We start from the raw sequence: 27,192 nt of genomic DNA, 5'->3' as shown, positions 1-27,192 counted from the left end.
TTTGGCTGTTTCCATCTCTTGGCAATTGTAAATAATGCTGCTATAAACATTGGTGTGCAAATGTCTGTCTGTTTCCTTGCCCTCATGTCCTCTGAGCAGGTACCTAGCAATGGTATTGCCAGGTCATATGGCACCAGTTGCCTATTATACTCTGCTAAGTCAGTCCTAGAAAAAGGAATATGGACCCTTGTAGTTCCCATATCCCCACTGGCTACTTCTCAGAGAGGACACATTCTATTTCTTTAAAAGCTCCTTTTTCCCTTCTCTAGAGGGTGGTAAGGGGCTCCACTGTGAGTGTGTCCTACTGGACTTGAATAAGGAGGGGGCACAGTGGGCTTGGGAGCCTCTGACAGATTATTTCAATTTTTTAGGATGCAGTCCAGGAGGCTATCAATCAGGATGCTGGTGCACTGCTCATTTTTCTGATAGAAGAGAGTGATAGAGGGATACTCATTTACTTGGGTCTGACATCTTGTCTGCCAGCTAAACAGTACCCTTGAGACACTTGTTTGCCCCAGGGCATCTGTTGGGGGTGGGGCAGAGGAAAATCTTAGATGTTAGGAGACAGATCGTCTGGATTCGCCCCTTCACTCCTAAACTGAACCCAGAGGGCTAGTGAGCCAGACTTCTCAGCCTGGCAGCTCTGGGCCAGACTCAGAGGGCTGGTAAACTGAATTTCTCATCCTGGTGATTCTGGGCTGGAATCAGAGGGCTGGTGAGGTTTCTCACCCAGCTGGCTCTGAGTCAAACCGCTCCCCTTTGGAAAATGGTAAGAAAGGGGGAAAATTCAATTTCCCCAAGTGGAGAATTCTTGATATTCTCACAAGCAGTGGGAACAACCAAAGCAATAGGCTGAGCCCCCAATCTTGGAGTTTGTTCATAAGAAACTTAACCCTGCAAAGGATAGGTAAGCTACTTAAAATTAGGCCTAAGATTCACCCCCAAGAGAACCTCTTTTGTTGCTCAAATGTGGCCTCTCTCTCTCAGACAACATGACAAGCAAACTCATGCCCTCCCCCTCTCTACGTGGGCCATGACTTCCAGGGGTGTGGACCTTCCTGGCAACGTGGGACAGAAGTCCTAACATGAGCTGGGACTCAACATTAAGAGATTGAGAAAACCTTCTCAATCAAAAGGGGGAAGAGTGAAATGAGACAAAATAAAGTGTCAATGGCTGAGAGATTCCAGAGTCGAGAAGTCATCCTGGAGGTTATTCTTACACATTAAATAGATATCATCTTTTTAGTTAAAGTGTAATGGAGAGGCTAGAGGGAACTGCCTGAAAATGTAGAGCTGTGCTCCAGTAGCCATGTTTCCTGAAGATGATTGTATAATGATAAAGCTTTCACAAAGTGACTGTGTGGTTGTGAATACCTTGTGTCTGATGCTCCTTTCATGTACCTTATCAACAGACGAGTAGAACATATGGATTAAAAATAAATAATGGGGGAACAAATGTTAAAACAAATTTAGTAGATTGAAATGCTAGTGATCAATGAAAAGGAGGGCTAAGGGGTATGGTATGTATGCATTTTTTCTGTTTTCTTTTTATTTCTTTTTCTGAATTGATGCAAATGTTCTAAGAAATGATCATGATGATGAATATACAACTATGTGATGATTTTGTGAGTTATTGATTATATAAGAAGATTGGAATGATCATATGGTAAGAATGTTTGTATTTGTATGTGGTTATGTTTCATAAAAAATGATTATGGTGAAGAATACATGCTATGTCATGATATTGTGCGCCATTGACTGTATACCATGTATGGACTGTATGTTTGTGAAGATTTGTCAATAAAAATATTTAAAAAAAAAATAGGAGTAACTCAAAAGTTAGATTGGACCTTGAAGACTTTATGTTGACCAAATAAACCAGACACTAAAGATGAATATTGTGTGATATCAGTTATAGGAAATAGCTACAATATGCAGATTCATACAGAAAGAAAGTAGATTACAGAGTGTGGAATGGGGAATTAATGTTTAATGGGTACAGAGTTTCTGTTTGGGTGATGGAAAATTTTGGCAATGGATGATGGTGATGGTAGCACAACATTGTTAGTATCATTAACACCACTGAATTGCATACTTGTGATTAAAATGGGAAATGTTATGTTGTATATATGTTATCACAATAAAAAGTAAAAACAACACAAAACAAAGAAGTGATAGCCAGACATCTGTGCCAGGATATAATATGGACTGGCTTGACACTTGCCAGAAGGACTCTCCTTTGATAAGGATTCAGGTACCAGACCTCTGAGGCATAAAAACTCAGTGAGAACACCACTCCAGTGCCCTGCTGTGCTGCAAGGCTTACTGCTGTCCTTGCAGCTGCACAGGACCAGGGCTTCCCACCTACAACTTTGGATCCTCCAATGATGGGGTGTCAGACCAACTCCTAAGCTCTCTCTTAAGGGGCATCCGTTTGCCTTATGCCGGCCCTCAGACTGATGGACTTTACAGACTCTGGTATCTTCCACCCTTAAATGTGTTGTGTGCCCCAAATGTGGTTATTTTGTATTGGTTGTATTGACAGCTTGCAGTATTAAGGAAGCAAATACATTGCATTGAACAGCCCAACTATGTCCTCCCGAATATACTTTCAATTTATGACAATTTTCTGACAATTACACAACATTTACAAAATGCCTTTCATGTGGGATCTGCTATGCTATAGACTTTGTAAAGTCTTCTATTAGGGTATTTATAGCCTATGATTATAACCAGGCTTCCCTTAGACTGAGCCCCTGATGCAGGGATCTTGTGGCACACACATAGACAGCATTGCTTCTCCAGCACCTTGCACTGTGTTAGGCACACAGGAGGCTCTTTAATGAGTTCTTTCTACAAATAATATGGAATATTACGAATTTTTTGCTAAGGAGTATTATGGAACTTTTTAAAGGACTAGGCATTGCACTAGTATTAGGGAAATAAACAATCCTGCCAACAAAAGGACTCTTCTGTATCAATATAGAAGTAATTTTAATTTGGGGTAAGCATTACTGTTACTGGACAGAGGCTGTGGATTCTTCTACCCGACGTGCTCAATAACCAATTCCTGAGACACCGGGTTTCAAAGAGAAAAACAGTTTATTACTACATGCATAATAGGAGGGCAAGAGAGCCTAACAGCTCAAAATCTGTCTCCCTGAACTGCAGTAATTTAGGTAGTTTTATTAGAGAAAAGATGGGCAGGGTTTAGGATAATGACTACAGTGGTCCTAGCTGATGTAATTACAGGTGATCTAATTATTGAACATGCACAGATTGATTACATGCTTAATCACCGAATGCATGAAAGAAAATGGCAGAAATGGGTTATAGGTGGCTTATAGGTTCAAGTCTAAGCTACTGTGCATCTCAAGTGAGTACACGTAGGTTAAATCCAGTTTCAGTCATCAAGATACCTTGGGACTTGGGGTTGGTTAGTTCTGGGCAGACACAAGATTTTTCATTAACAGTCATTAGGGGCTAATCACAAGGTTTTCACAATCACAGGGGCAGAAAATAGGCTATACAATCATTATCAGAGATCAAGGTAGTAGTTAGGTAACAATTCAGAGATTTCAGGTATTTTCCTGTCTACTCCAATATTTCAGAAAGCAAAAAAGGAATATTTATATAACCACCCACTAATCAAAATCATCCCTTAAGTTCTGATTTCTCAGTTACATTATCAGAATAACATGCAAAAAAAAAGTGACTACAAAATCTTGAGAGTTTCACACACATACAGAAGCTATACAACAATGAAAACTTCTTTTTGAAATACTAGAGCAGATGCCGTTTGAGTGGCCCCTAAGCTAATTTTAGAGGTGTTTACAGTTTCAAAGGACAGAAGGCCCACGAATTTGTTTTTAAAAATCAATAGGTTAAAATATATATATATATATATATATATATATATATATATATATATATATATATATATATATATATATATATATATATATATATCAAGCGGTGGAGTCTTATCAGGTCTATTGTCAAGGAGACTCCCTAAAGAGAGCAGGGTGGGTAGGCGGCAGCCTCCCTCCTCAAGGAGTGTTTCATAATTGTACCCTTTCGCAAAGCCTTGGGGTTCCCGCTTAAGTCAAGGACCTGCACCTCTGGGGCTGACATTCTGATATGTAAGCTTCTCACCCCAGTCAGAGGTCGGGGAGAGGGGGGTGGAGGGCCACTTCCCGTAAGGTGATCTTTGAGCTGGAACGTCGGAGCTTTAACAAATGTTTGAAGAGCGAATGAATGATGACCAACGATCGAACTAAACTTCAACTTAGTTGCCAAGGAACTAAAGAACACAGGCTAGCGCAGCAGTGAGGAGGAGGAAGGCGAATAGGTACTGAGCAGTATTTCAGAACGCTTCTTCCGCCGCCAGCCGGCAACTTCCCAAGCTCCCGCCAACAGTTTCCACCGCCTGGGGCCTGAGAGACCAAGCCCGGTGGTTGAGGATTGGCTGGGGGTTGGCTGGGGGTTGGCTGGGGGTTGGCTGGGGGTTGGCTGGGGGTTGGCTGGGGGTTGGCTGGGGGTTGGCTGGGGGTTGGCTGAGGATTGGTGCGCCGGAGCCTCGGTCGCTGGGCGGCGGGGGGCGGGTCCACGCGGGGCGGGGCTACGGAAACCGAGCAGGCAGCGGACCATTCAGCGCAAGGAGTCTCCGCCGCGTGGCGGCATCGCGGCGGCATCGCGGCGCCTCGGGGCTTTCCCACTCTGCCGGCCAGTCCGAGTCGTGCTCCCCGCCCACTCCCGCACCTATTTCCGTCGCCGCCGCCGCACCAGGGGGCCGAGACGCAACCTTTCGAGCACCCGGTAGCTTCCGCTGGGTCAGCGCCGTGAGGGACCCGCCGCGGCGCCTGGTCGTAGCCACGCGGCCAGTTGTGCGCGCGAGTGGCCGAGCTCCCTTCCGTGTCTTCTGGTGGGTTCGGGAGGCTCCGGGCACCGCCTAGACGGCGACTCCGCCGGAGGCGCAGACTGGGCCGCACCCCGCCCCGCAAGCGGGTGGCGTCATGAGGCACCTACCCTATTTCTGTCGCGGCCAGGTTGTGCGGGGCTTCGGTCGCGGCTCCAAGCAGCTGGGCATCCCTACTGGTGAGCGCGGGGCGGCGCGGCGCCGAGGCCCCCTGACGGAGTCGCGTGCGGGGAGGTCAGGGAGTGGGCCTGGGACCGGATGCTGGTGTTTCCGGGGTCGCGAGCAGAGGTGCTGGCCTCCCCTTCGCCCGGTACCCGCTTCGTTGGAGCGGAGGATCTTTGGTTGGGTTGGAGAGCACGAGCCTGAACTTGGCTCGGAACACTCCGGGGACCCAGGTTGGGTATCGTGAGGGCAGGTAGCGAGAGCTGATCGCAGGATTCCCTATAGCCGCCTCCCTGTCCAGCCAGTATAGAGTTGCCTGCCAGACGTGGCAGGCCTCTTGCCCATATATTGGCAGAATTCTCAAGGTACCTTCAAGGTTTTCTTTTCTTAAAATCCGGTATTATTTGGTGCTCGAGAGTTAACTCAATTAAGTAAGAGCCAGATATATCGCTTTTGGTCTGTCTGTATTAACTCTGGTAATCCGGAGTTATTGTAATCTCAATTTACCCTTGAAAATGAAAGTGTTCTAGAGCCTTGGCCCCTGTCTTTCTAAACCTGGTGCATTACAGTCACCTAAGAGACCTTCAGGAAAAAACCAAACAAACAAAAAAAAAAACAACTGCATTCCAGGGCTACCCTTTTACCTGTTAAACCAGTCTTTGAGCTTGGGTCCGAGGCCTGCTTAACTCAAAAATAAGATTTTTTTTTCCATGTGATTCGGAAGAAGAGAAAAAAATCCAAGCCGGAATGGAAGGATAGGATTGGTATATGAGAAGAATCTTTTGCGCTTAATGGTTTAGATTAGAATTGCTTGTAATTTTTAAAATTATTTAATGTAAAACTCTTAAAACTCAGAATATTTACTTCTGTTGTTTAGCTAACTTTCCTGAACAAGTAGTCGATAATCTTCCAACTGATCTATCCACTGGCATTTATTATGGTTGGGCCAGTGTTGGAAGTGGAAATGTCCATAAGATGGTGGTGAGCATAGGATGGAACCCATACTACAAGAATACGAAAAAGTCCATGGTAAGAATTGTATTTCCCTCTTGTATGGTAACTGAAAATGAGATGATTTAGAGTCTTCCTATCTCAGTACAGATGCACATAGAACTCTGGTGGGAATCACAACATAATTTAACATCAGAGCTTTTGGTAGCCAGCATGCTTGAAGGATGTTTCATAAAATGGAGCTTGTAACAGTTAATGTAGCAGTTGACTCACTGTTTAATTACTTGGCTAACCTATTAGGGCAGATCTGCTTACTACAGAGAAGGTGCTTTCCGATGTAATTACGAGATGATCTTCACACAAGATTTTTGTAAATATTTTGTAAATACTGGTCTTTTGCCCTACTTTTTTCCCAGGACCCATATAGATTTGTTTTATCTGCCAGAGATTTTTGAATCTTTCACTCATTTGAAGTGTGTGTGGCAGAAAACAGATATACAGTTAATCTAAATCTCATCATCTTTGAAGAGTTCATAGTAGAGAAATATGTCATTTGGAAAACTAGGGTGAAGTGTTGGTTTAAACAATAGAATTGGCCCAAAACTACCTAACCTTTTGCTCAGTATTGCATTTACTTAAAGATATGCAAATTGTGAGAGGAGAAAAGGAAACAAATTAGTGAAAGAACAGACAATGCTGTTTTGTAGAATGAAGGAAGCAAAGAAAGGGAGAGGAGAGATTATTTTGTGACTAATTCTCCTTTATTAGCTACTCAAATAACAAATACTGTAGATCCAGTTAAGGAATGCCTAGGAAATCCTTCCATTGTTAGAAGAAACTTAACTTTCTGTTTGTAGGAGTTTCATAGTTTTCAGAGTTTTTCTTTCCCAGTAACACATTTATGAAGTGCCCATTCAAGCCTAATTTAAAAAAAATTAAATTGTCTGTCTTACTATTTTAAAGAAATTCTTAATATATTATAGATCCAGTTCCTTTGGGGGACTGTGTATTGCAAATAATCCTTTCTCGTTTTTCATGCTGCCTTTTTTACTCACTTTTGAAAAGTATCTTTTGAAGATACTTTTTTTTTTATTATTAGTGCTTTTCATATTCTGTTTAAGAAACCTCTCCCTGTTCCAGAGATACTTATCTGTATTTTCTCTAAAAGCTTAATTGTTTTACCTTTCTCATGAAATTCAGTTTTGATTATAATGGTGAGGCAGGGGTCATTAAATTTAGTTTGAAATGCTAGTGATAAATGAAAGCGAGGGGTAAGGGGTATGGTATGTATCATTTTTTTTCCTCTGTTATCGTTTTATTTCTTTTTCTGTTGTCTTTATTTCTTTTTCTAAATCAATGCAAATGTTCTAAGAAATGATGAATATGCAACTATGTGATGATATTAAGAATTACTGATTATATATGTAGAATGGGATGCTATGTTAATGTTTTGTTTGTTAATTTTTTTAATAAATAAATTAAAAAAAATTTTTTTTCCACATTATCAGATTGACCCAGCACTACTTATTGAAAATACCATTCTTTCCCCACACACTATATTGTTACTTGGGTCATAAATCAAATGACTTTTTTTTACCTGTGAGACTCCAGAAATATACCCACATATACTTGGTGTGCTTCTCTGTCTTTTGGCCATTATGACATTTAATTCCCATAGCTTTAGAGTAGATCTTGATATCTGGTTGTGTAAGTCCTCCAGTTTTCAAGATTTTTTGGATAATTTTGGCCTTTTACTTTTCTATATAAATTTTAGAATCACTTGCCAGTTTCTACCATTAAAAAACAATGACCTAGGATTTTGATTGGAATAGCATTGAACCTTTGGGTCAATTTAGGGAGAGTATATATCTTTACAATTTCTTTGTAATTATTATTGTCAAGGTATTAGATATTTTAGTATCTTTTTTATTCAAAGTTTTTACTGAAAAGAGTGTAAATCAGATTTATTGTTAATAGTCATAAAACCGTAGGGCTCCTTTTACTTTCTAATGCAACACCCTCAATTACAGGCAGGAAAACTGACCTCAGAGAGATTGGTTATGTGATTAGCCAAGTGTGGAACCCCCAGACTTTTGATTCTTAATGAAGTGTTCTTACCATAGGACTACCCTGCTTCAGCTAAACCTCATCAGTATACCATGTCATTTCAAACCCTTATATAGGCTATTTAGACTTAGTAATCTAATAAAATCAAAGCCTAGGTAAGAGCTGTGTTATAAAAGAAGTTTTATCTGTTGAAAAGTAAAATAAAACTCTTAATCTGGAAGTTCTGTATGAATTTTCCTATTTTGGGTCTGAATCGTATTATAAGTCCATACAGGAAACTTGATATATTTTAGATAGGAAAGAATAAACTCTTTAGTTATTGAATTCAGACTTGTTTTAAATAGGTTGTTCTTTAAGTATAATTTGCTCTTATTATTTGTATTATTCTGATGATGTTGCCAATTTGTGACAGATACTTTAGATTTAAGAATTACTTCATATATTAGATTTTCATATATTACATTTCAAAATTTACTTCTAATATCAAGTAACATGTTTCTAAAATGTTTATATGTTCCCATTTGCAGTGCCACCATCCTAGTTCAGCTTCTGCCATCTTATGTCTGTGTTTAATTGATCTCCTAACTGGTCTTTCTGCTTTTGACACGGATTAGTTCTTTATGGGAGAGTGCTATAATTTGGATGATTCGTCTGAGCTATATAGATGCCCAGTCATCATCTGTCTCCACTGTTTGCCTCAGTGTCTTGTACCCATTTGTTGCATTACGTTCTGGTCAGGAGCCTTCATTGTCTCTCCTGCCTGATCCCACATCAGTCTTGAGCTCTGCCTACCCCCTAGAGGTTTCTATAACCCGGTAATAACATCTCTTATACTTTGCTTGTTCTTACTTTGCAGTCTTTGCTCACTTTTTTTTTTTTTCTCTTTGATAAAACTCTCATCTCCTTTTGGCACATGGCAGTTTTTCCTATTATATATTGACTCATACCACTTCTGTGGTATAACATGTCTACTACCTCCTGATTTTAAACTTTAAATGAAAGGACAAAGACTAAAACAGGATGATGGAAAAATTCAGGGAAAAAAATGCACTTTGATTAAATCTTTAAAACATGAACAAAGGTCAGTTGTTTCATTTGTATTAACCCTAACCCACAGTAAACATGATGATATATTTCAAATTTCAGATGCTTTGTAATCTGATAGTAATCTAACATTTCCTGATTGTAGGAAACTCACATCATACATACCTTTAAAGAGGACTTCTATGGAGAAATGCTCAATGTGGCTATCATTGGTTACCTCAGACCAGAAAAGAACTTTGATTCTTTAGGTAAGTTCTCATTTACATTTTCTTAAATATTATTACTGCTACTACAACTATTTCTCCTGCTACTATTAGTAATAGTGATGATAGGCCAGAGAATATTTGGCATATTATGTGTGCCACACACTGTTTTAAGTGCTTTACATGAATTAACTCATTTCATCTCGTGTAGCAAGAATATGAGGTAGCAGTGTTGTACCAATTTTGTAAAGGAAGAAATTAGCATGTACAGTAACTGATGGAGCCTAGATTCCAACCAGGATACTTTGGAGCCTTTCTTGACTGGACTATAAGATACTTCTCTCCAGCATTTTTTAATATTTTAAATAACAAGAGTATTGTGATGTATAATGGATAGTTTAGAAATGTTTGAAATATGAGAAATAGTACATCAGAGAACATTGGAAATAAGTGGTATGAGGTATCAGTGTAGTGTGTAGTTTTAATTCTGTTGTAAAGTTTTTTACAATTGTTAAGTCTCAAAGAGAAAAGAAGTCTGGAAGTAGGGATGGAATAGTCATTGTAAGTCTGTAAATTTTAGAACCATATAGTCCTCCAAAAGGAATATATATATATATATATATGTTGGTTGCTACAATAAAAGGAAAATTTATAACTGCAAATTGAATTTAAATTATGCTCTATATATTTCAGCTTGTCTACTTCGTAGGATTTTTACTTTGAATATTACAGATTTTTCTTTAAGGCAGTGACACAATCATCTTTACCTGATATCTTCTCTCTACAGAATCACTTATTTCAGCAATTCAGGGTGATATTGAAGAAGCTAAGAAACGACTAGAATTACCAGAACACTTGAAAGTAAAAGAAGACACTTTCTTCCATGTTCCTAATAGCAAAATAATGAATGGCCACTGCTGAGAAAACATCTTATTTATTCATTCACTGTTTTCCTGTATTTCACTGCTCATAACTACATAGTCTCATGTTGGTGATATTTTCAAAATCAGTCATTTTCCTGTAGCTATGAATTAGTTTAAACAGTACAATGTAATTACTATATTTATGCTTCAGCTGTTAAATTAAAGCCATCATGCCACAGTAATAAAAAGATTTCATGTAAAATTCAAGATTGTTTTTATGTAATATGTTAATTAAAAACCCAAAAGCATCCTAAAATGTACCAATTAGGAAGGTCTTACGTTTCTTATGTTGAAAATAAAACATATATATAATAAGTGTGGGTCACAGTGGCTCAGCAGGCAGAGTTCTTGCCTGCCATGATGGAGACCCGGGTTCTATTCCCGGTGCCTGCCCATGCAAAACAACAACGTATATATAATGGGTAAAAAGTTTGAGATGAGGCATGATTCTTAAAATACCAGTATGTAAGTAGGTACTTATAGAGCATATGCTGCAAAACAGAGAGGCTTGTACAAGTAAATGCATTAAACAGGTTTGGTAGTCTATTATGAACCTAAGAGGAAAAAATTCAGACTTTGTATTTTAGATAATTGTGTACTGATATTTTTTCACATTAATATAGTTTATTATAGATATGAAGACTTGTGAAATTTCATTTCAGTCATTTCCTTCATGAGATGAAATCATTGTACTCCATTTTCCATTTTTATATTAATCTGCCTCAGTTGTAAATGGTCTTCCTCCATCCACTATTTTTTAAAAATTTTTTTTGTTTTTTATTTTTTTTGTATTTTAAGTCAAAGAAAAATCTAGTTTTCAATTCTGTAGTTCTCATTTTTTGTGTTGGATAACATTTTTCTCTTTAAGAGGAGATACTCTTGTTCTTCAGCATTTTTGGGGGGGATCGGTTCTTTTTTCTTTTAAACAGTTGTCAGTGTCGAGTTTTTCATTTTGTTTTTTCCATTTAGATTAGCTTACAATTGTACACTCACAGGAGATTGAATATCTGCGTTGTACTTTTAGGAGAAAGATACCAGTTTCTTCAAGATTTGGCTGAACATACAGCTGTTCATTTATGTATACCATTTATATATGCCAGTTTCTTAAAGAACACAAATTCTTGGGACTCCTCTCCCCTGAGAATATTTAAGAGCCAGTTCAATTATAAAAAAGCTTGAAATAAATCTTTTTTATGTTAATTACAAGCCTGAAAAAAATCTAAACTAGTATATGTTCAATGCCAGACTAAAGAGTGCTTGTAGTTTGGGGGAAAAGCATAAAGTTCTAGTTAAATCTATATCTCATACATTTTCCTTCCTGCTAACTGAATTTTGGCTGTTTGAGTCTTTGTTTATGTAGGGAGAAATTTGAAATTGATATTTAGGAAATGAAGGTTACAGATTGCTTTGGACCTCTGAAATAACTACATTGTATCATTTTTCACTTGAGCACTGAATTTTTTGGAAAGGAGGAGCAGTATATGGAAGATAATTGTAAAGATGTAAACAACCCATTATTAATAAGTTTCCCTAATTTGCATAAGTAAATTAGAATAAAGTATATAGAAAAACATCTAAAGTCACATTGGATTATCGGGAAACATGGATATTCGGTTGTATTTTACTTGATGGTGTATGACTGGCAAACAGTAGTATGTGTCTTTTTTCATTTATAAAGATATTTAGATAATGTAATTTAATGTTAGAAATAAAATGCTTGAACAAAAGATGCCTCAGTTATTTTATGAAGCAGAGTTAAACATCCAAAATGTGAAGACAGATTTCTGTTTATTTGACTAGTTTGCTGCTAATTATGTCCTCATTTAAGTATATGAAAGTTCTTTGATATTTTATTGTTGCCTTGTATTTTTTAAATGGCCGTTGTTTTTGGAAATCTGTGTCAACGTTTTCAAATGTTTTTTATGAAGTTTATATTTATGTATTTTAAGAAGTTACGGTAATACCATTTAATTAATCTGAATGTTTCCAGGTATTGAAATAAATCTTGACTAAGGTATTTTTCTTTCTGTGTAAACTTGAATCTTTGACCTTATCTATCTGTATATAAGTTCCTAGTTTGTTGGCTTTATTTTTAAGCCTAGGGAAGAGCAGCCAATTATTACTTTAAGGTGTGTTAAAGACCCTAAGTAGCAAGTTATTAAAGGTGGCAGCTGTAGGAAAACTTTTCATGCAGTGGTAGCTCTACAGCCAAGGCCCATGCCTTGTTTTTTTATACCGGCAGCACCATGACTAAGGTTTACTTGGAGAGCATTCACAGAGCTATTGGTTTTCCACTTCCGAAAGTTTGTTTTCTGAACTTGAGGGTCCTCATTATGGGTTGAACCCGTAAGAGCCAGAAGAATGTAATAACGAGGTCTGAGTTCCCTTACATGATGTCGACTCCAAAACGTGATTCTATAACCTTGTGATTTGTACCCATCTCTATTGTGTGTACATTCTCATCTTGTTCTTTAAAAATTCATCCTCGTAGCCCTTGTTCTTCCTCAGTTGTGGTGGCTTCAAAGCTTGCAGCTAGGCATATTTGGAATGATGGACATGTTTTGGTAATGAATGGTGATAATGGTACCATGACATCGTGGACATAATTAACAGCACTGAAATATATATCTGAATGTGGTTAAAAGGGGAAATGTTATATTGTATGTTAATAGGATAAATATAATAATAATCCATGAAACTGCACTATACAGTGAACCCTAATTAAAACCATGGGCTATCAATAGTACAGATAAAAAATTTGCTTTCTTGAATTATAACAAATGTGCCACACCAAGGCAAGGTATTAATAGGGTGGTATATGGGAATTCTGTCTCATGCATGATTTTTCTGTAAACTCAGTCTCTCTAATAAAAATTTAAGCAGCTAGGGATGACCATATGACATAGTTCTCACCACAACATGTAAGCAGAAGTCTGCTTGGAATTGGTGAAGATGGTTTTGCAGATAATTTGAAATGACTTTATATGTGTAAAGAAATGGGTGGGCCACGATAGCTCAGTAGGCAGAGATCTCGCCTGCCATGCTGGTGTCCCAGGTTTGATTTCCAGTGCCTGTCCATGCAAAGAACAAATAAACAAAAATAATACGTGTAAAGAAGTAAGAGGCTATCAGAAAATGGTAATATAACAAGGTCCTATAAAAAATGACTAGCCGGACTTAAGAATTGTCCAAAATAGAATTTACATGTTGAAAAGCACAAATGAAATTAACAACTCAGTACATGGGTTAAGTACAAAGTCCATAATATACCTATTGTCTGTCAGCTCCAAATCCACCCTTCCACACTGTGGTGTGGCTTTGACTACATTAGACAGTTGGCTGCCTTTTAGTCGGGTGATAAGTGGACGTTGAGCCCCAGCTTGTTTTACAGGCAATTACGTAAAACCAAGATTTATAGTTTTAACTGCATAGTAGACTAGAAATGTTGATCAGAAGTTAGATAAATGATCGAAGGTTTCATCTTAGAAGAAGCTGGAAAAACAACAAAATAAACAAGAAAGAAATATATACTGTATGATTCTACTTAAATAAATGTCAAAAACAGACAAAACCTATCTATAGTGCTAGAGTTTAGGGTGGTGGTCACCCTGGGAAGGGAATGAGCACAAAGGGTACTCGGTGTTCTGTCCTGTTTCTAGGTTTGGGCTACAGTTACAGGGAGTGCTGCTCCCTTTGTGAAAATGCAACGAGCTTTGTATTTCTTTGTGCACAAATAAAAATTATTAATACTCTCTGTAGCTCAGCTGTGAATATAATTTGCATAGTCCTAAGAATTAAGACTGAATTTTCATATAACAGGATATAAATTTATTGCAGGGGTGAGGAGGGAAGTATAAAAGACAGAAATGGAAGGAAAGAATGTGGAAAAGAAATCCTCGTCTTCTGTTAGTGAGAAATACATAGATGCTTATTCTGAAAACACAAGAAGCAATAGTACAAGCATCTCACTTAGAAATTGATTGCTTCTCAGGAGTGGGAAATGCGTTGGATAATGGGAGCAAACAGGTTAATATTTCTTTTTCTTAGTATAACTTGTAGAGGGCAACGGTGGCTCAGTGGTAGAGTTCTCGCCTGCTGTGTCAGAGACCTGGGTTTGATTCTCAGTGCCTGCCCATGTCGTGAAAAACAAAACAAATACATATATACACATATATATATGTATGTATCTTGTTGAAAAATTTGGTTCCTTAAACTATGTATAGATGTGTTTTTATTAAAATTGTTAAAGTTAGTCTTTAAAAAGTTAATTATATGTTTAGAGGCTGTCTAAAAGATTAACAATTGGACCCATTGCTTTAATTTTTATACTTTATCTGAACATGATTCCTAGCTTTTTAGAACTCTCTAAATACATGCATATGTGTTTAAATATATACATATAGGTATATTATTATTCTACTTTTGTGTAGTTTGCTCTTCCTTTTCTAATTGATCATTTATTTTCAGCCTGTCTTTATTTCCCATATCAGCATGAAAGTTGAAAAAGCTTTCCCTGCATAGAAATTTACCTGCTGGCATGTGGAAGGAAGCTTCTTGTAAAGAGAGTGCGCTGCCTATCATTTACTTTTCAGTATGATTTTCTAGATCACTAATCCTATACACATTCGCCTTTCTTAAGGGTCTCAAGGGATTTCATTATTCAGTTAGGCTGCAAGGCATTTCGCGAAGGGAGATGTATATGTTTGAGTGCCACTAGAGAATACATGTATTTACAAACCAAAGTCACAACAGCCTCTCGCAGCAACCTCCCACAAGCGCTAGTGTCTAATTTTTTGTAATCCCTTTAACTCTTTTACCTCCACGGTAAACTTCTTCTTTTTTTTTTTTTTTAGAGAGAGGGAGGAAGGGAAGGAAAGACAGAGAAGGAAGGAAGGATGGAAGGAAGGAAGGGAGGAAGAAAGGGAAACATTTTTAAACATTTTCTTGTTTTATTATATTTTTGTTTGTTTGTTTGTTTTTTACATGGGCTAGGGCCGGGAATCGAACCGGGGTCCTCCGGCACGGCAGGCAAGCACTCTTACCCGCTGAGCCACCGCGGCCCGCCCACGGTAAACTTCTTGGAGCACTTTGTGGATAGAAAGTAGTCTGTACTCAATGTACCCAATTGTTGATTAATTCAAAATAGACATATCTCTGATACTAGAGTATGAACACCCCAACAGAATTAGAGAAAGCTTCGCTGGGAACCCACCTTGGGAGAAAATTTTTCATGCTGGTCGGGTTGTCTCCCACAGTTCTGTTCTGTTCTTCTGATAAAACCTTCCCAAGAGATCTCAGTTCCCTTATCTACAGAGGCCTAGTTGGAGTCATTGTGGTGTGTTGTCTTATCTCTTGAATTTTTCTTTTTACAAACTTGTGTCTTATAGATTTTTGTTATTTCCAATCATCCCTGAACCCGTATTTCTTTTTTTTTTTTTACATGGGCAGGCACTGGAAATCGAACCCGGGTCCTCTGCGTGGCAGGCGAGCATTCTTGCCTGCTGAGCCACCGTGGCCTGCCCCCTGAACCCATATGTCGAAAAAATACAATAAAATTAATTACCAGAAAAAAAAAAAAAAAAACCACTTGCTTGGATGACTCGACAGTACGAGAATGCTATAAAAATTTCAAAACATTCACAATTTCTGTATTTATCTCAGTTCTGGATGAGCAACCACCAGTTATTAGACCACTGCTAGTGCTTCGACCACACTTTGGGTAGCTCTATTCTAAAGGACTTTTGTTTTCCCTTTGCCTTCGGGCAGGGTTGACAAACTTTTTTTGTGAAGGGACAGATAGTAAATACTTCAGACTTTGCCACAAAAGAAAGCAGTCATAGTCAATATGTAAATGAATGGGTGTAGCTGTTTCTTAAAGCTTTATTTATGGTGGCAGGAAGGATTTGGTTAGAGGACTTTTTTTTTCAATCTTTATTAGAGGATAGTGAGACAGTAAACTCCTTCCTAATTGCTATGCATGTTTTATGAAATTCAAATGCACATTTTATCTTGATGGATAAGATTTGAATTTGGGAGAGGATAGACTTGGATTCAAATCTATCCTCAAATGCCATCCTCAAATCTGGTGAAAAGAATGTAAAATGTTCCTTCTGGTTGGAGGTGTTGAACCATCACAACATGCCAACAATGGGTGGGGGAACCCTGCTATGAAACTTAAAATAGGAGTCTTCTCCCACCTTCCCCTCCCATCTCTTCTCTTCCCCTTCTCCTCTCTTTTCTCCTACAGAAGCAGCAATGAGCAGTTAAACTGGGAGGAAAGTGAAGATATCAACAGAGATGTCATCTATATAGTATTTATAATTTTTCCCTTTGGAGGTAGATTTGAAATGTCACATTGCCTTTATTTGGGAAAGCAGTCATCGTATGATCTGCAGCCCCAGTCAGAGTCCCTGAGCCCAGAACATCCCTTATCTAGCGGCTGGGCATTAAGCCTGTGCCTTGTCCTAGATCTTCTCCCAGTGAGCTTGCATATATCACTTAAGCATGTGAGTCGCATGGAACCTCACTAATACGACTAGCACATCTGTTTCCTGTGGGGAGGGAGTGGGGTCTTCATATGGGCTGTTGGGAGGGACCCATTGGCCATAAGAGACGGTTGCCCATTACTGAAGCTGACCTTGCTTTGCGTCTTGCCTGTGTGAATAAAATATTGTTCCAACCAGTGTTTGTGAGTGCCGTGTATCCTTGGCAACTGTGGCACAACGGTACCGCGGAGTAGGCAGAAGTGTTTGGACTTCTACTCTCGGCGATTGGCACATCTTTGCTGTTCTGCATGGGGTGGTAGCTGGAACCTTAGCTCTACAGCCTGCCCCAGGATATTGGTCAATATGTTTGTTAAGGCTATAAGTTCTTTGGGTTATGCAGGATGGTGGGGGGAGTAGAGCTGCTGAGGGGTGTTTGGGGAAAGGAGACCTTTCATGGTTTAGAGCCTCTAGTGTTCACATAAGTGTTCTCTATAGTGGAGCTTCATTTTAGGAGGTGATTATGTTCTAAAGTCAGCAGTCATGGCCAAAAGCAAATAGATAACTCAAGTTCTGCAAAGAGTTAAACATAGAATTACCATATGACCCAGCAATTCCTCTCCTAGGTACTTACCCAAAACAATTGAAAGCAGGGCCTCAAAGAAATATTTTGTATACCAGTGTTTATTACAGCAATATTCCCAATGCCAAAAGGTGGAAGCAACCCAAGTATCCATCAAGAGATGAATGAATGTTTGTGTTTCTTTCTGTACTTTTTTTTTAATTAATAAAAAAGTTTTTTAAAAAAGAGATGAATGAATAAACAAAATGTGGAATGTACCATAATGGATTATAATTCCGCTGTAAAAAAGAAGTTCTGACCTTTTTAGAGCCATAAGAAAGCCACAGATGAGCCAAGCAGAGCCACGAGGCCGAGAGAACCACCGAGTCCACCTGCCAGTATGACCTTTGGAGATGAAGGAGAATGCCCCCGCGGGAGCTTCATGAAACAAGAAGCCAGGGGAGGAAGCGAGCAGACTGTCTCCAATTCGCCATGTGCCTCCACAGTTGAGAGAGAAATGCTGAACCCTTTGGCTTTTCTTGAATGAAGGAAGAGGTAACTGGGCACAGACAGGAGAGAGGCAGAGGGGAGGATGCCATGTGACAATGAAGGCAGAGAACGCCACGGAGTGCAGGCAAAGCCACTACCAGGAGCCAGAAGAAGCTGGAGCAGATTCTTCCTTATGGACTTCCAAGGAAGCATGGCCCTGCTGACTCTTTAACTTTGGATTTCTAACTTCCAGCATTCTGAGACAATACTCTTTGTTGCTTTAAGCCTCACAATTTATGGTACTCTTTACTGCAGCCTTAGGAAACTAAGATGTGCAAGTTATCCTTTTGCTAGGGATCACATACTTTTCATTAGTAAAGTGTTAAGTTTATTTTCTTACCTGACATGAAGCTTCTCGGATGACCTTCAGGAAAGATACTTGTTTTTTCCAAGCCTACTAACCTTTCCCCATTATTAATATCCTGCCGACGCAAACACACTTGGAAAAAGCTTTTCCTAAAAGGTATAAGGATGGCGTTGGCGATAATAGTTCTGCAAATGCAGCAGTGAGCTTTGCAGAACTGTTCCTCCCAGGGATGTTTTATTAAAACCAAAGGCATGATTCTTAAAAAAAAGGAAGTTCTGAAGAATGCTGCAATATGGATGGACACCATCTTATGTAAAATAAGCCAGGGCACAAAAGGTCCAATATTGTATGATTTCTCTTAAATGAAATACTTAGAATAAGTAGCTGCATAGAGGTATAAAGCAGAACTGTGATTAACAGGGTGGGGGCCTGAGGGAATGGGAAGTTATTGCTTAATGGGAAGTTATTGCTTAATGGGTATGTGGTCTGGTATGGAACAATTAAAACATAGACTAGAATAGAGAAAAAAGTTACACAATATTGTCGATGTACTTTATATCACAGAATTATCCAATTAAAATGGTTGAAATGATTTTTAAGTTATATATATATTTTACCGCAATTAAAAATAAAATTATTAAAAATTACAGAAGTCTACATATTTAAAGTAATATTTAAAGAAATAAATCTTATTTTTCTTTCATGAAAAAACAAAAAGAAACCAAGAAGTTCTACATGAATTCTCCTTAACTTATCATTAAATTGCAAAAATCTGCGTTCTTTGAAGCTCAAATCTAAGCTTTAATTCTTTTATTTCTCTTTGCTTTTTAGCTAAGGCTCCTTATTCTGAGGCATAAAGGCCTTGGCTGAGTTTGAACAGGCAAGGGTGACTGAGCAAATACAAAGTTCTTGCTTTTCTCCCTCAAGCTCTTTCCTAACAAGCCTGTGGAGTTGAATTTTCTGAGGTTAAATACAGTATTATCTTTTGTATTTTACAAAAGCAGACCCAAGCCTTGTAAACATGTTCAATTTAAGTAGGTAATTAGCTATCAGTAACAGAAACCAATTCTGGCTGATTGAAGTAAGAAGGAATTTATTAGAAGAATGACAGATGGCTCAGAGAATGGAGGGGAAAACAAAGGAGAGAGAGAAAAAGGGGACTTCTGGTCATTACAGCCAGAGGCAAAATCACGACCAAGAATCAGCCATGATGGTTGTCACCGCTGCTGAACCGAGGGTGCCACAGCTTCTACCCAAATGCCACCAGAACCTGTGTCCTACGCATCGCTCCTTGCCACTGTTGCCCTAGGAAACTCTGTATCTTTGTTTCTTTACCTGGCTGGCCAAGCTTAAGTCATGCGCCCATATTTTAGCTGCAATGGGGAAGGGAGGTGTAAATGATGTAAAATTGAGTGCCTGGTTATTTTAGCTTCTTTTACAAAGAAAAGCATATTTCCACAAAGAGTCATACAATGGAATTCCCTAAGCATAGGGAAGGGATTCAGATTCTGGACAGTAAAAAAAAAAATTGATCTATCTATCTATCATATATATCTATTACTATTAGTTAACCCTGAAGTAAATGATTAGCTCAGTACTTGCTATCCATCCATACCTTCAGTTATTCTAAAAATTATTGTTTATCTCAATAGACTATTAGATGATCACAAAACTATGTGCCTAGAAATAACAGGGAAAAAGTTTCAGAGCCTGACAAAGCCTTTTTTGTTTTTTTATGTAAAGGACAAAAGAAAAAACAAATGTTTCTCATAGTGCTTCTCTTTTTATCTTGAGTTGCGGGGAGCTCAGGGCCAAACTAATTTCAGTCACAACAGCTATGACCTAGAAGCATGATTTTCAAAATAATTTTCATGAAACCGTCTCAGGTGGTAAGCTAACAAGCGCATCTCTGCCCCCTTCCCATCCTGCTTAAATTAAGGCCACATACTGTTAACAATTATATATATGTTCTACAAAAGAAAATATTTGATAAAAAGGCCTCTGCTGCTAAGAAATGCTTAAACTTTTACTTGATTCAGTTGGCCTCCTTGCTTTCCCCTCCTTCCCTGCTGGTCAAATAAAAACTCCACCAAAATTTGGTTAGATCTCAGAGAGATTCATCGATTCAGTTCATGAACTGGAGAGGGAGAGAGGAATATCACTGAACAGAGAGCAACGGGCCCTTCCTTATAGACAGAATAAGGGAGTACAAAGGGAGGAAATCATCCTTGCTTAATGCAGACTTATTTCCTACTATGGTTAGTGCAGGCATTTGCTTAGCAGTGAGGGAATAAGCTGGCGTAAGAATAAGAAGTTGGTGATAGCTGGTTGGCTGATCTAAATTCTGTCTTCCAGGCAAGCTGGGCATTTACAGAGGATAGAAATTTACTTAGATTTTGGTTTTGCTGACATGGGGCTTAGCACGGGGCCCCTCCAATTGGGACTATTAGATTTTATCATTTCCTGCTCACATTTTCAATTCCCATGCCAAAGATTTCATTTTATAATAGCTGCTCGGGTACTTTTTGTATGTAAACCCTGGAGGAGTGGGAATTTCCTGTGTACCAACCATCAGACATTTTTGGGGTGCTGCCTCAGCCTCCATCTTACTTTGGCTAAACCACGCGCCTCAACGCTGACCTTTGGCCTAGTAAATGAGCAGCTTCAGCCCTGGAGCACCTACATCTGCAGCCACCACCCACCTCATTCACTCCAAACCCAAGTTGGCCCCAAATCATAAGCTCAATATCCCCAGGACCCTCAGACCCCCTGTCCTTTCACCTCTTGTATAAGTTTGCTTTAAACTAACCAATTCTGACACCCGGGCCTCACCTCCACCCCTGCAGCATGATAAGGGCTCGAGCCCACCGGTTCCTCTTGCTCCGCCCGTGTGCTCCCCTCTCCCCTCTCTCTGGGACCTGCGAGTTACACACTATTTTTTCTCATGCATGATGGCCTCAGTTTCCCGTTGCCCTGCGCCTGACCTCCACGTGGACACAAATTTAAAACCCAACTTAAGTATTGAGACACTGCACATTGAAAAGATTCCCAGGTGTGAGATCTCCTTGGATCTGTAAACAAATACCTGCTGTTAACTATGACTCACTCTTGGGAATTCAGGTAAGTGTTAGCATCCCTTTAGGCCTCTTTGAACCTTCAAAAATATTTTCTAGGTCTGCCCAGGGTGCCGTTAGGCTTATGAATTTGAGAGTATTTTCAATTTATTAATGGTTCCTATCTAATATATTACTTCTGTTAAATGAAGTTTTTTTCTTCTTCTTCAAATCTATCTCCTGAACATTTGAAAAAAACAAAAAACAATATTGATTGAGAGATTCATAACAGATTTCAACAGCAGCCTTTCCCTACTAATTTCTGTGGATTTGATTTCCTGTTATGTTTTGGGTGGAGGCGAGGGACTAGCAATTATTCTGACAATAATTATTGAGACAACATAACATTTTTCATTTTAACCACGTTCAAGTAGACAATTGAGTGGTGTTAATTACACTCACAATGTCATACTGCTGTCACTGCCATCCATTTTCACTATGTTTTTGAAGTTTTTGTTCAGAAATTGGAGGGAAATTTTAGCTCAGATTCTCTGCCTTTTTGAAAGTCTATTTTTTTCTTTTTCATTTCTCTTTAGACAGACTTGAAAAGTGAATAATAGGACATATCATTATTACTGCAACAGCTTAACGATATTTGAGAATCTCATGTCCTCCTTTGTAATATAGTACAGGTCAAACACAGAGATAAACTAGATGCCCATTGAACATTCAAGAGAAGGAGGAGGCAAACTAAAAGGGAGGTCCCCACCTTTTACTGCAGATATTCAAGATTTCAGTGATTACATTCTTTCGGTTTGTTCTGTTTGACCTCTGGTCAACACAGACACAGCAAACTGCTAAAGTAAACTGATAAACATTAGCATTGGAGAAACAGGATCTTCCATGTGCTTTTTAAATTTACACTACTGTTCCTCCAAATGCTTCATTATTTAGCACAATGAACATTTAACCAGGTATAATTGTTACAACATATCATATGCAGGAGCTGAAAGTCAATACTAAACTCAGAGCAATTCAAACTATGTAGGTAGAAAGTTTCAGAGCAGGGCATAGAACCCAGACCTTCAACCTATGTCAAGAGGAAACTACCTTCTTAGAATCAAGCTTAGCAGCGCTACCCTGGAGTTGTGTGCATCTGAGGCTTAGAACCCCGGAAGCAAGGGATGACGGGATGATGAATGGGCACCGTGCCCAGGCCACCCGTTAACAGACTTTATAGGACATTGGCCCTTGCCACCACTGACTTGAGTGTTTCAGGCAAAATGATCAGGTTAGCAAAGCCCGAGGCAGCAAAAAGGCAGAAAATTTACAAACATAGAAGCCTTAGTCAACTTCACTCACTATGGAGAGGAACAAGGTCTCTGAGCCAGGAGGAATGAGGGAGGGCCAAGGCTCCAGTTCACAGATTGGACCACAGAGGCCAACAAAAGTCAAGCTTAAGTCCTAAATCCCTGGCAATTGCTTTGGGCACCTGCCATTATTCCATTTGACTCAGGCTTCCAGTTTTGTTCACTGTAGAGTGCTGTGTACATGAACTTTCCAGAGCCAAGTTATATTCCTTCGTAATCCCAAAACTGTCATTGCTTATTCAGGACTCCAAGTCTTCACCCATTCTCTTCCAGTTCCCTCCACTTAGTGCTAATCTGTCCATCTGTAGAAGGATGTTAAAATGGAACTCTTTTATTCTTCATATTTTAGTAGAGCCTGCCAAGGTTAAAATCTTTGTAACAGATACTAAATTGTCCATATTCCAATACTAAGTCCTAGAAAATCCAGTATATACTAAGAGTTTGTGGAACCTGTTTGGTCAGTCCATCAGGCACCTCCAAATTATAAAGTTTGTGGTTGAAGAGTGGAAGAAAGAGTTCCTCTGGAGAGAGGTATTAGTGTGCTTTGACTGTATCTTCTCAAGTGAGAGAAGCATTGTAAGTGGATCAATCAGAGAACTTGACTTTTGCTCCCTTAGGTTGGGAGATGGGACATAAGAATTATATGAGAAGCTGTGGCTGGATTGGCCTTAATCAATAGAGCAAAAATAGAGATGAGTATATTTTCATTTTCAAAGGGGGAGGCAGGGGCAATGGTACATGTTTCCCATGGACAATTATGGCTGGCACCATGTCTGAAAGAGACCCTACCCAAGATGGTTGCTGTGATAGGTTCCGGTGTCAAATTGGCCAAGTGATGATGCCCAGTTGTATGGTCAGGCAACACTGGCCTGACCATTGCTGCAAGAGTATTTTGTGGCTGGTTGATAAATCGGAAGGCTGGTATATTAAATTATCAGTTAGTTCACTGCATCTGTGGTTGATTACATCTGCAGTCAACTAAAGCGTGTTTTCCACAACAAGATATTCTGATCAGTTGAAGACTTTTAAGGGAGACGAGAGACTCTTTCACTGCTTCTTCAGCCAGTGAGCCTCTCCTGTGGAGTTTGTCCAGACTCTTCATCGGAACCACCAACTTCACAGGCTGCACTGTGGATTTTGAACTTTTCCATTCCCATGGTTATATGAGACACCTTTATAAATCACATTTTTTTACAGATCTTTCCTGTTGGTTCTGTTTCTCTAGAGAACCTTGACTAATACAGTAAGTAACCTTGGTAAAGTGAGCCAGAAGCAGGGCAGGATTTCAAGAAGCCCAGGGTATGAAGGTCTATTGGAAGCAGTCTGTTTGTGGTGCTTTGAGGGCAGTATAGACATTGCATTTGAAGGGTCCCAGAAGGGAAAATTCAGAGAGTATCTGCTTTCAGCACAGCAGGCTGAGAGGGCCCCCAAGTTAGGTTCTGGCCAGGCCACCAGGTAGGATTCCTTTTTTTTCCCTTTACCCAAAGCTTTTTGAACTATGTGTTAAGAAATCCAATCAGTAGATCATGATTAGTTTTAAAACATAACAATAAATTATAATAATATGGAAAATATCATGTGGTTTGGATAAACATTGCTTCTTTAAACTTTTGTTTCAATTTTAATTATGTATTGGTTTGAAGTTTATTTTGTTTTTTTATTGTGGGTAACAGTCAAAAGAGTTGCAAAGTTCTTGTTTTAATTCTCTCTTTTCGCTTTGCTTCCTAAGGCATCAGACAGCTGCAATGTGGGGAAACAGGAAGAAGACCTCTGGAACTTGGTCTATTCTGTATAAACTCAGGCAATTTCTTTGACTTCTCTGTGGCTTAGTGTCTATAAAATGGGGACAATAGTGCCTACCTCTTAGGGTTGTTATGACGATGAAAAAGATTGAGAGAGCAGCTCTCTGAAAAGTGCTTCTAATGGTACATGAAAAATAATTCATGCTCAATGAATATTAAGTATTGTTTTTGTAGTAGTGGAGATGTCTTCTCATGGCCAAAAATAACATTGTAACTTTGAGGACCCAGCAAATTCTTCCTTAGGTTATGCGTAGAAAATCCAGTTTTGTTTAGCTGAAGATGTAATGATTTCTGCAAGCAAATATGTACTCCACAAACATTTATGGAGCAGCTATTGTGTGTGAGGCATTCTGCTGTGTGCTAAGGCTACGAAGGATTAATAAGTTAACGCCCATGACTTTGGGGAATGCAGTCTCCCAGAGGAAACCCAGTTTATTTGACTTTATCTCCATCACTCCCATATGGTACCCAGCGCGACTGAAGTCTCTTGAAAACATATATTGAATGCCCTTCAATGGATGGAATCATGAGCTCTCGTGACCTCACCCAGATGCAATGAATAAGGCAGCATGATTTTCCCCTCATCTTCTCCAATACCTTAGAGAAGTAGAGGACAGAACAGCCACAGAGGTGACATTTCTCTAAATGCCAAAGGTCCCCAAGAGCCTACATTTGAAGAAAGACACACTTGCTTTTGTAGACATTCTCTGGTATCTATTTCATAGTGTTATATTAAAAAAGTTTTCAGGAAAGGAATGAGAAGCAGATGGTTCCAAATGACAGAGAAGAACCTCACTGGTTTCTTCTCTCTTTGCTGCTACAAGCCAACAAGGCAGGGGTGGGGGTGGGGTGGGAGAGTAGAAAGAAGGGATGCTTTTCTGAATCATCCCTGTGATCTCCTACCCCCTCCATTTCAATATTTCCAATCCTTCAACTATGTAAACAGAGTTCCCATATCACAATCTGTGGGAGGACAGGCTGGGTGAATATGGTGAGCCCTTCATCTCTCCTTCAGAGCTCAGCAAAGCCTTTCAAGCAGGTTCCATATGCAATCAACACATTGATGGAGAGGGAATGGTGATCAGGATGAAAAGATTGATTTATGTACAATGCGAACTCTTCCCTACCCTTTGGTAGGGTTATAGAGCTGAAGATAGGTAAGGCAGAATGTCAGAATGTGTTTCTGTCTTTTCTAAGAAGGGATTAATAATTCCCTTTAAAAATGGCAACAGTAAAAGTCGACACTTTGGTTGTTATGCATGTTTGCAAGTTTACAATACAAAACGCACAGCCACATGTATTATCTCAAATGACTTTGAATAGTATCACATGGAGAAAACTGGAAGTGCAGATATCCTAGACTGAAGAAGAACTCTCAATTATGCTTTTTATATCTAAAGAGAAATTCTTTCTCTTCCATATCAGGTGATCTACCTCAGAGTTTTCTTTATATCCACCTGTTTTGTAGATTTTAAAGAGTTCTTCTTCCTCTCCCCCCAGAGCTATCACCTTTGGCATCTAAATCCTTTGACCCATGTGCATGGAGGTAGCTATAAGAGATGATGCATTTTTCAAGCCTCACATTGCTCTGAATAAACTGACATCAAGGTCAGCCTCAAGGGCAGACAAACTGTGGTCCCACAGGTCCTGCCTGTAGGAGGGCCTCATACTTGGTTCAATGTGCTGCTGCCGCCATCTTGAAATTCTTAATAGCCGCACAAATTATATTGCCAGTCTTGACTGACCTAATTAGTTTTCTGAGATACTAATTCCAGATGTTTGGCCTGAGAATATTGATTGATTTCTCCCTGTTTCCACAATACAAGTGGCATGCTTGTCTAAGATGGACAACAGGTGAGTGAGGAAATAATGAGATTGGTGTAGCATATTGTAGTTTACAACAGTATTACCCCCTTAGCTTCACAACCAATGTCAAGAAGCAAGCCTATTTAAATCCATGAAAATCCAACTATAAGGGGGGAGATTGTTTTGACAGGCAAATGGCAAACAGCTCTTTAAAAGTGAAAATCAACAGAAAAACAAGACAGAGAAATTATCCAGATGGTATACAGCTGTGCTGCAACGGAAGTTACAAACACGATAAAGGACTTAGCATGGAGTTTGGCCAAAGGGGTCATGGGGAATAAAAATTCCAATCTCAGGCCAAGAGAGTAAGAGACTACGTTGAGCTTCTTGGCGCATCAGACGCTAAGAACCTTCATGATCCCTCACAGCCCAGCAGACAGCTCCTTTGTCAAGGATTTTATTTTTGCCTAACACTTCCTGATTTGCAATTTGATTTTGTTTCTATGTCCCTTTGTTCAAGCTACTTTCATCAGCTAGCCAGTCTGAAAACAGAATTCTGGAATCAGGCCAAAAACAATCTTTTGACAGCCCTGTAATATCCAACTAATGCTTATTTTTTTCCAAAATTTTAAAATTGTTTTATATATATGTATATACGTGTGTGCGTTGTATAAATATATATGTGTGTGTGTATATTGCATAAATATATATATATATAAGTTGTATATGTATATATGCAACTCAAAAGTTCCCCTTTGAGCCTCTTTCAAGTGTACAATTCAGTGGAATTAATTATATCCACAACATTGTGCTACTATCACCACCAGCCATTACCCCAATGTTCTCTACACATTCTTGAGATTCCCTGTGGCATTGTAGCCAAACTAACATTGAGTTTTTAAAGATCTGAGCCAACAGGAGAAGTTTATTGTAGAAGCCTGGGCTCTCTTAGATGAGCAAGGTATAAACAGGATTTCTATTAAGCATCTATTC

At 39.1% G+C, this 27,192-nt stretch overlaps 1 protein-coding gene across 1 annotated transcript; it reads left to right on the top strand.

Moving 5' to 3' along the window:
• Positions 1-4,825: 4,825 nt before the first annotated feature.
• On the top strand, positions 4,826-11,995 carry RFK (riboflavin kinase). The gene is made up of 4 exons (XM_077148454.1): positions 4,826-5,097; positions 5,958-6,109; positions 9,288-9,390; positions 10,133-11,995. Exons 1-4 carry the CDS (start codon positions 5,016-5,018, stop codon positions 10,264-10,266), a joined length of 471 nt encoding a protein of 156 aa, XP_077004569.1. The 5' UTR covers positions 4,826-5,015; the 3' UTR covers positions 10,267-11,995.
• The last annotated feature ends 15,197 nt before the right edge of the window (positions 11,996-27,192 follow it).

Source organism: Tamandua tetradactyla, chromosome 2, assembly GCF_023851605.1.
Source record: "Tamandua tetradactyla isolate mTamTet1 chromosome 2, mTamTet1.pri, whole genome shotgun sequence".
NCBI classification, from domain to species: domain Eukaryota; kingdom Metazoa; phylum Chordata; class Mammalia; order Pilosa; family Myrmecophagidae; genus Tamandua; species Tamandua tetradactyla.
This window is presented reverse-complemented; position numbering and strand designations above follow the sequence as displayed.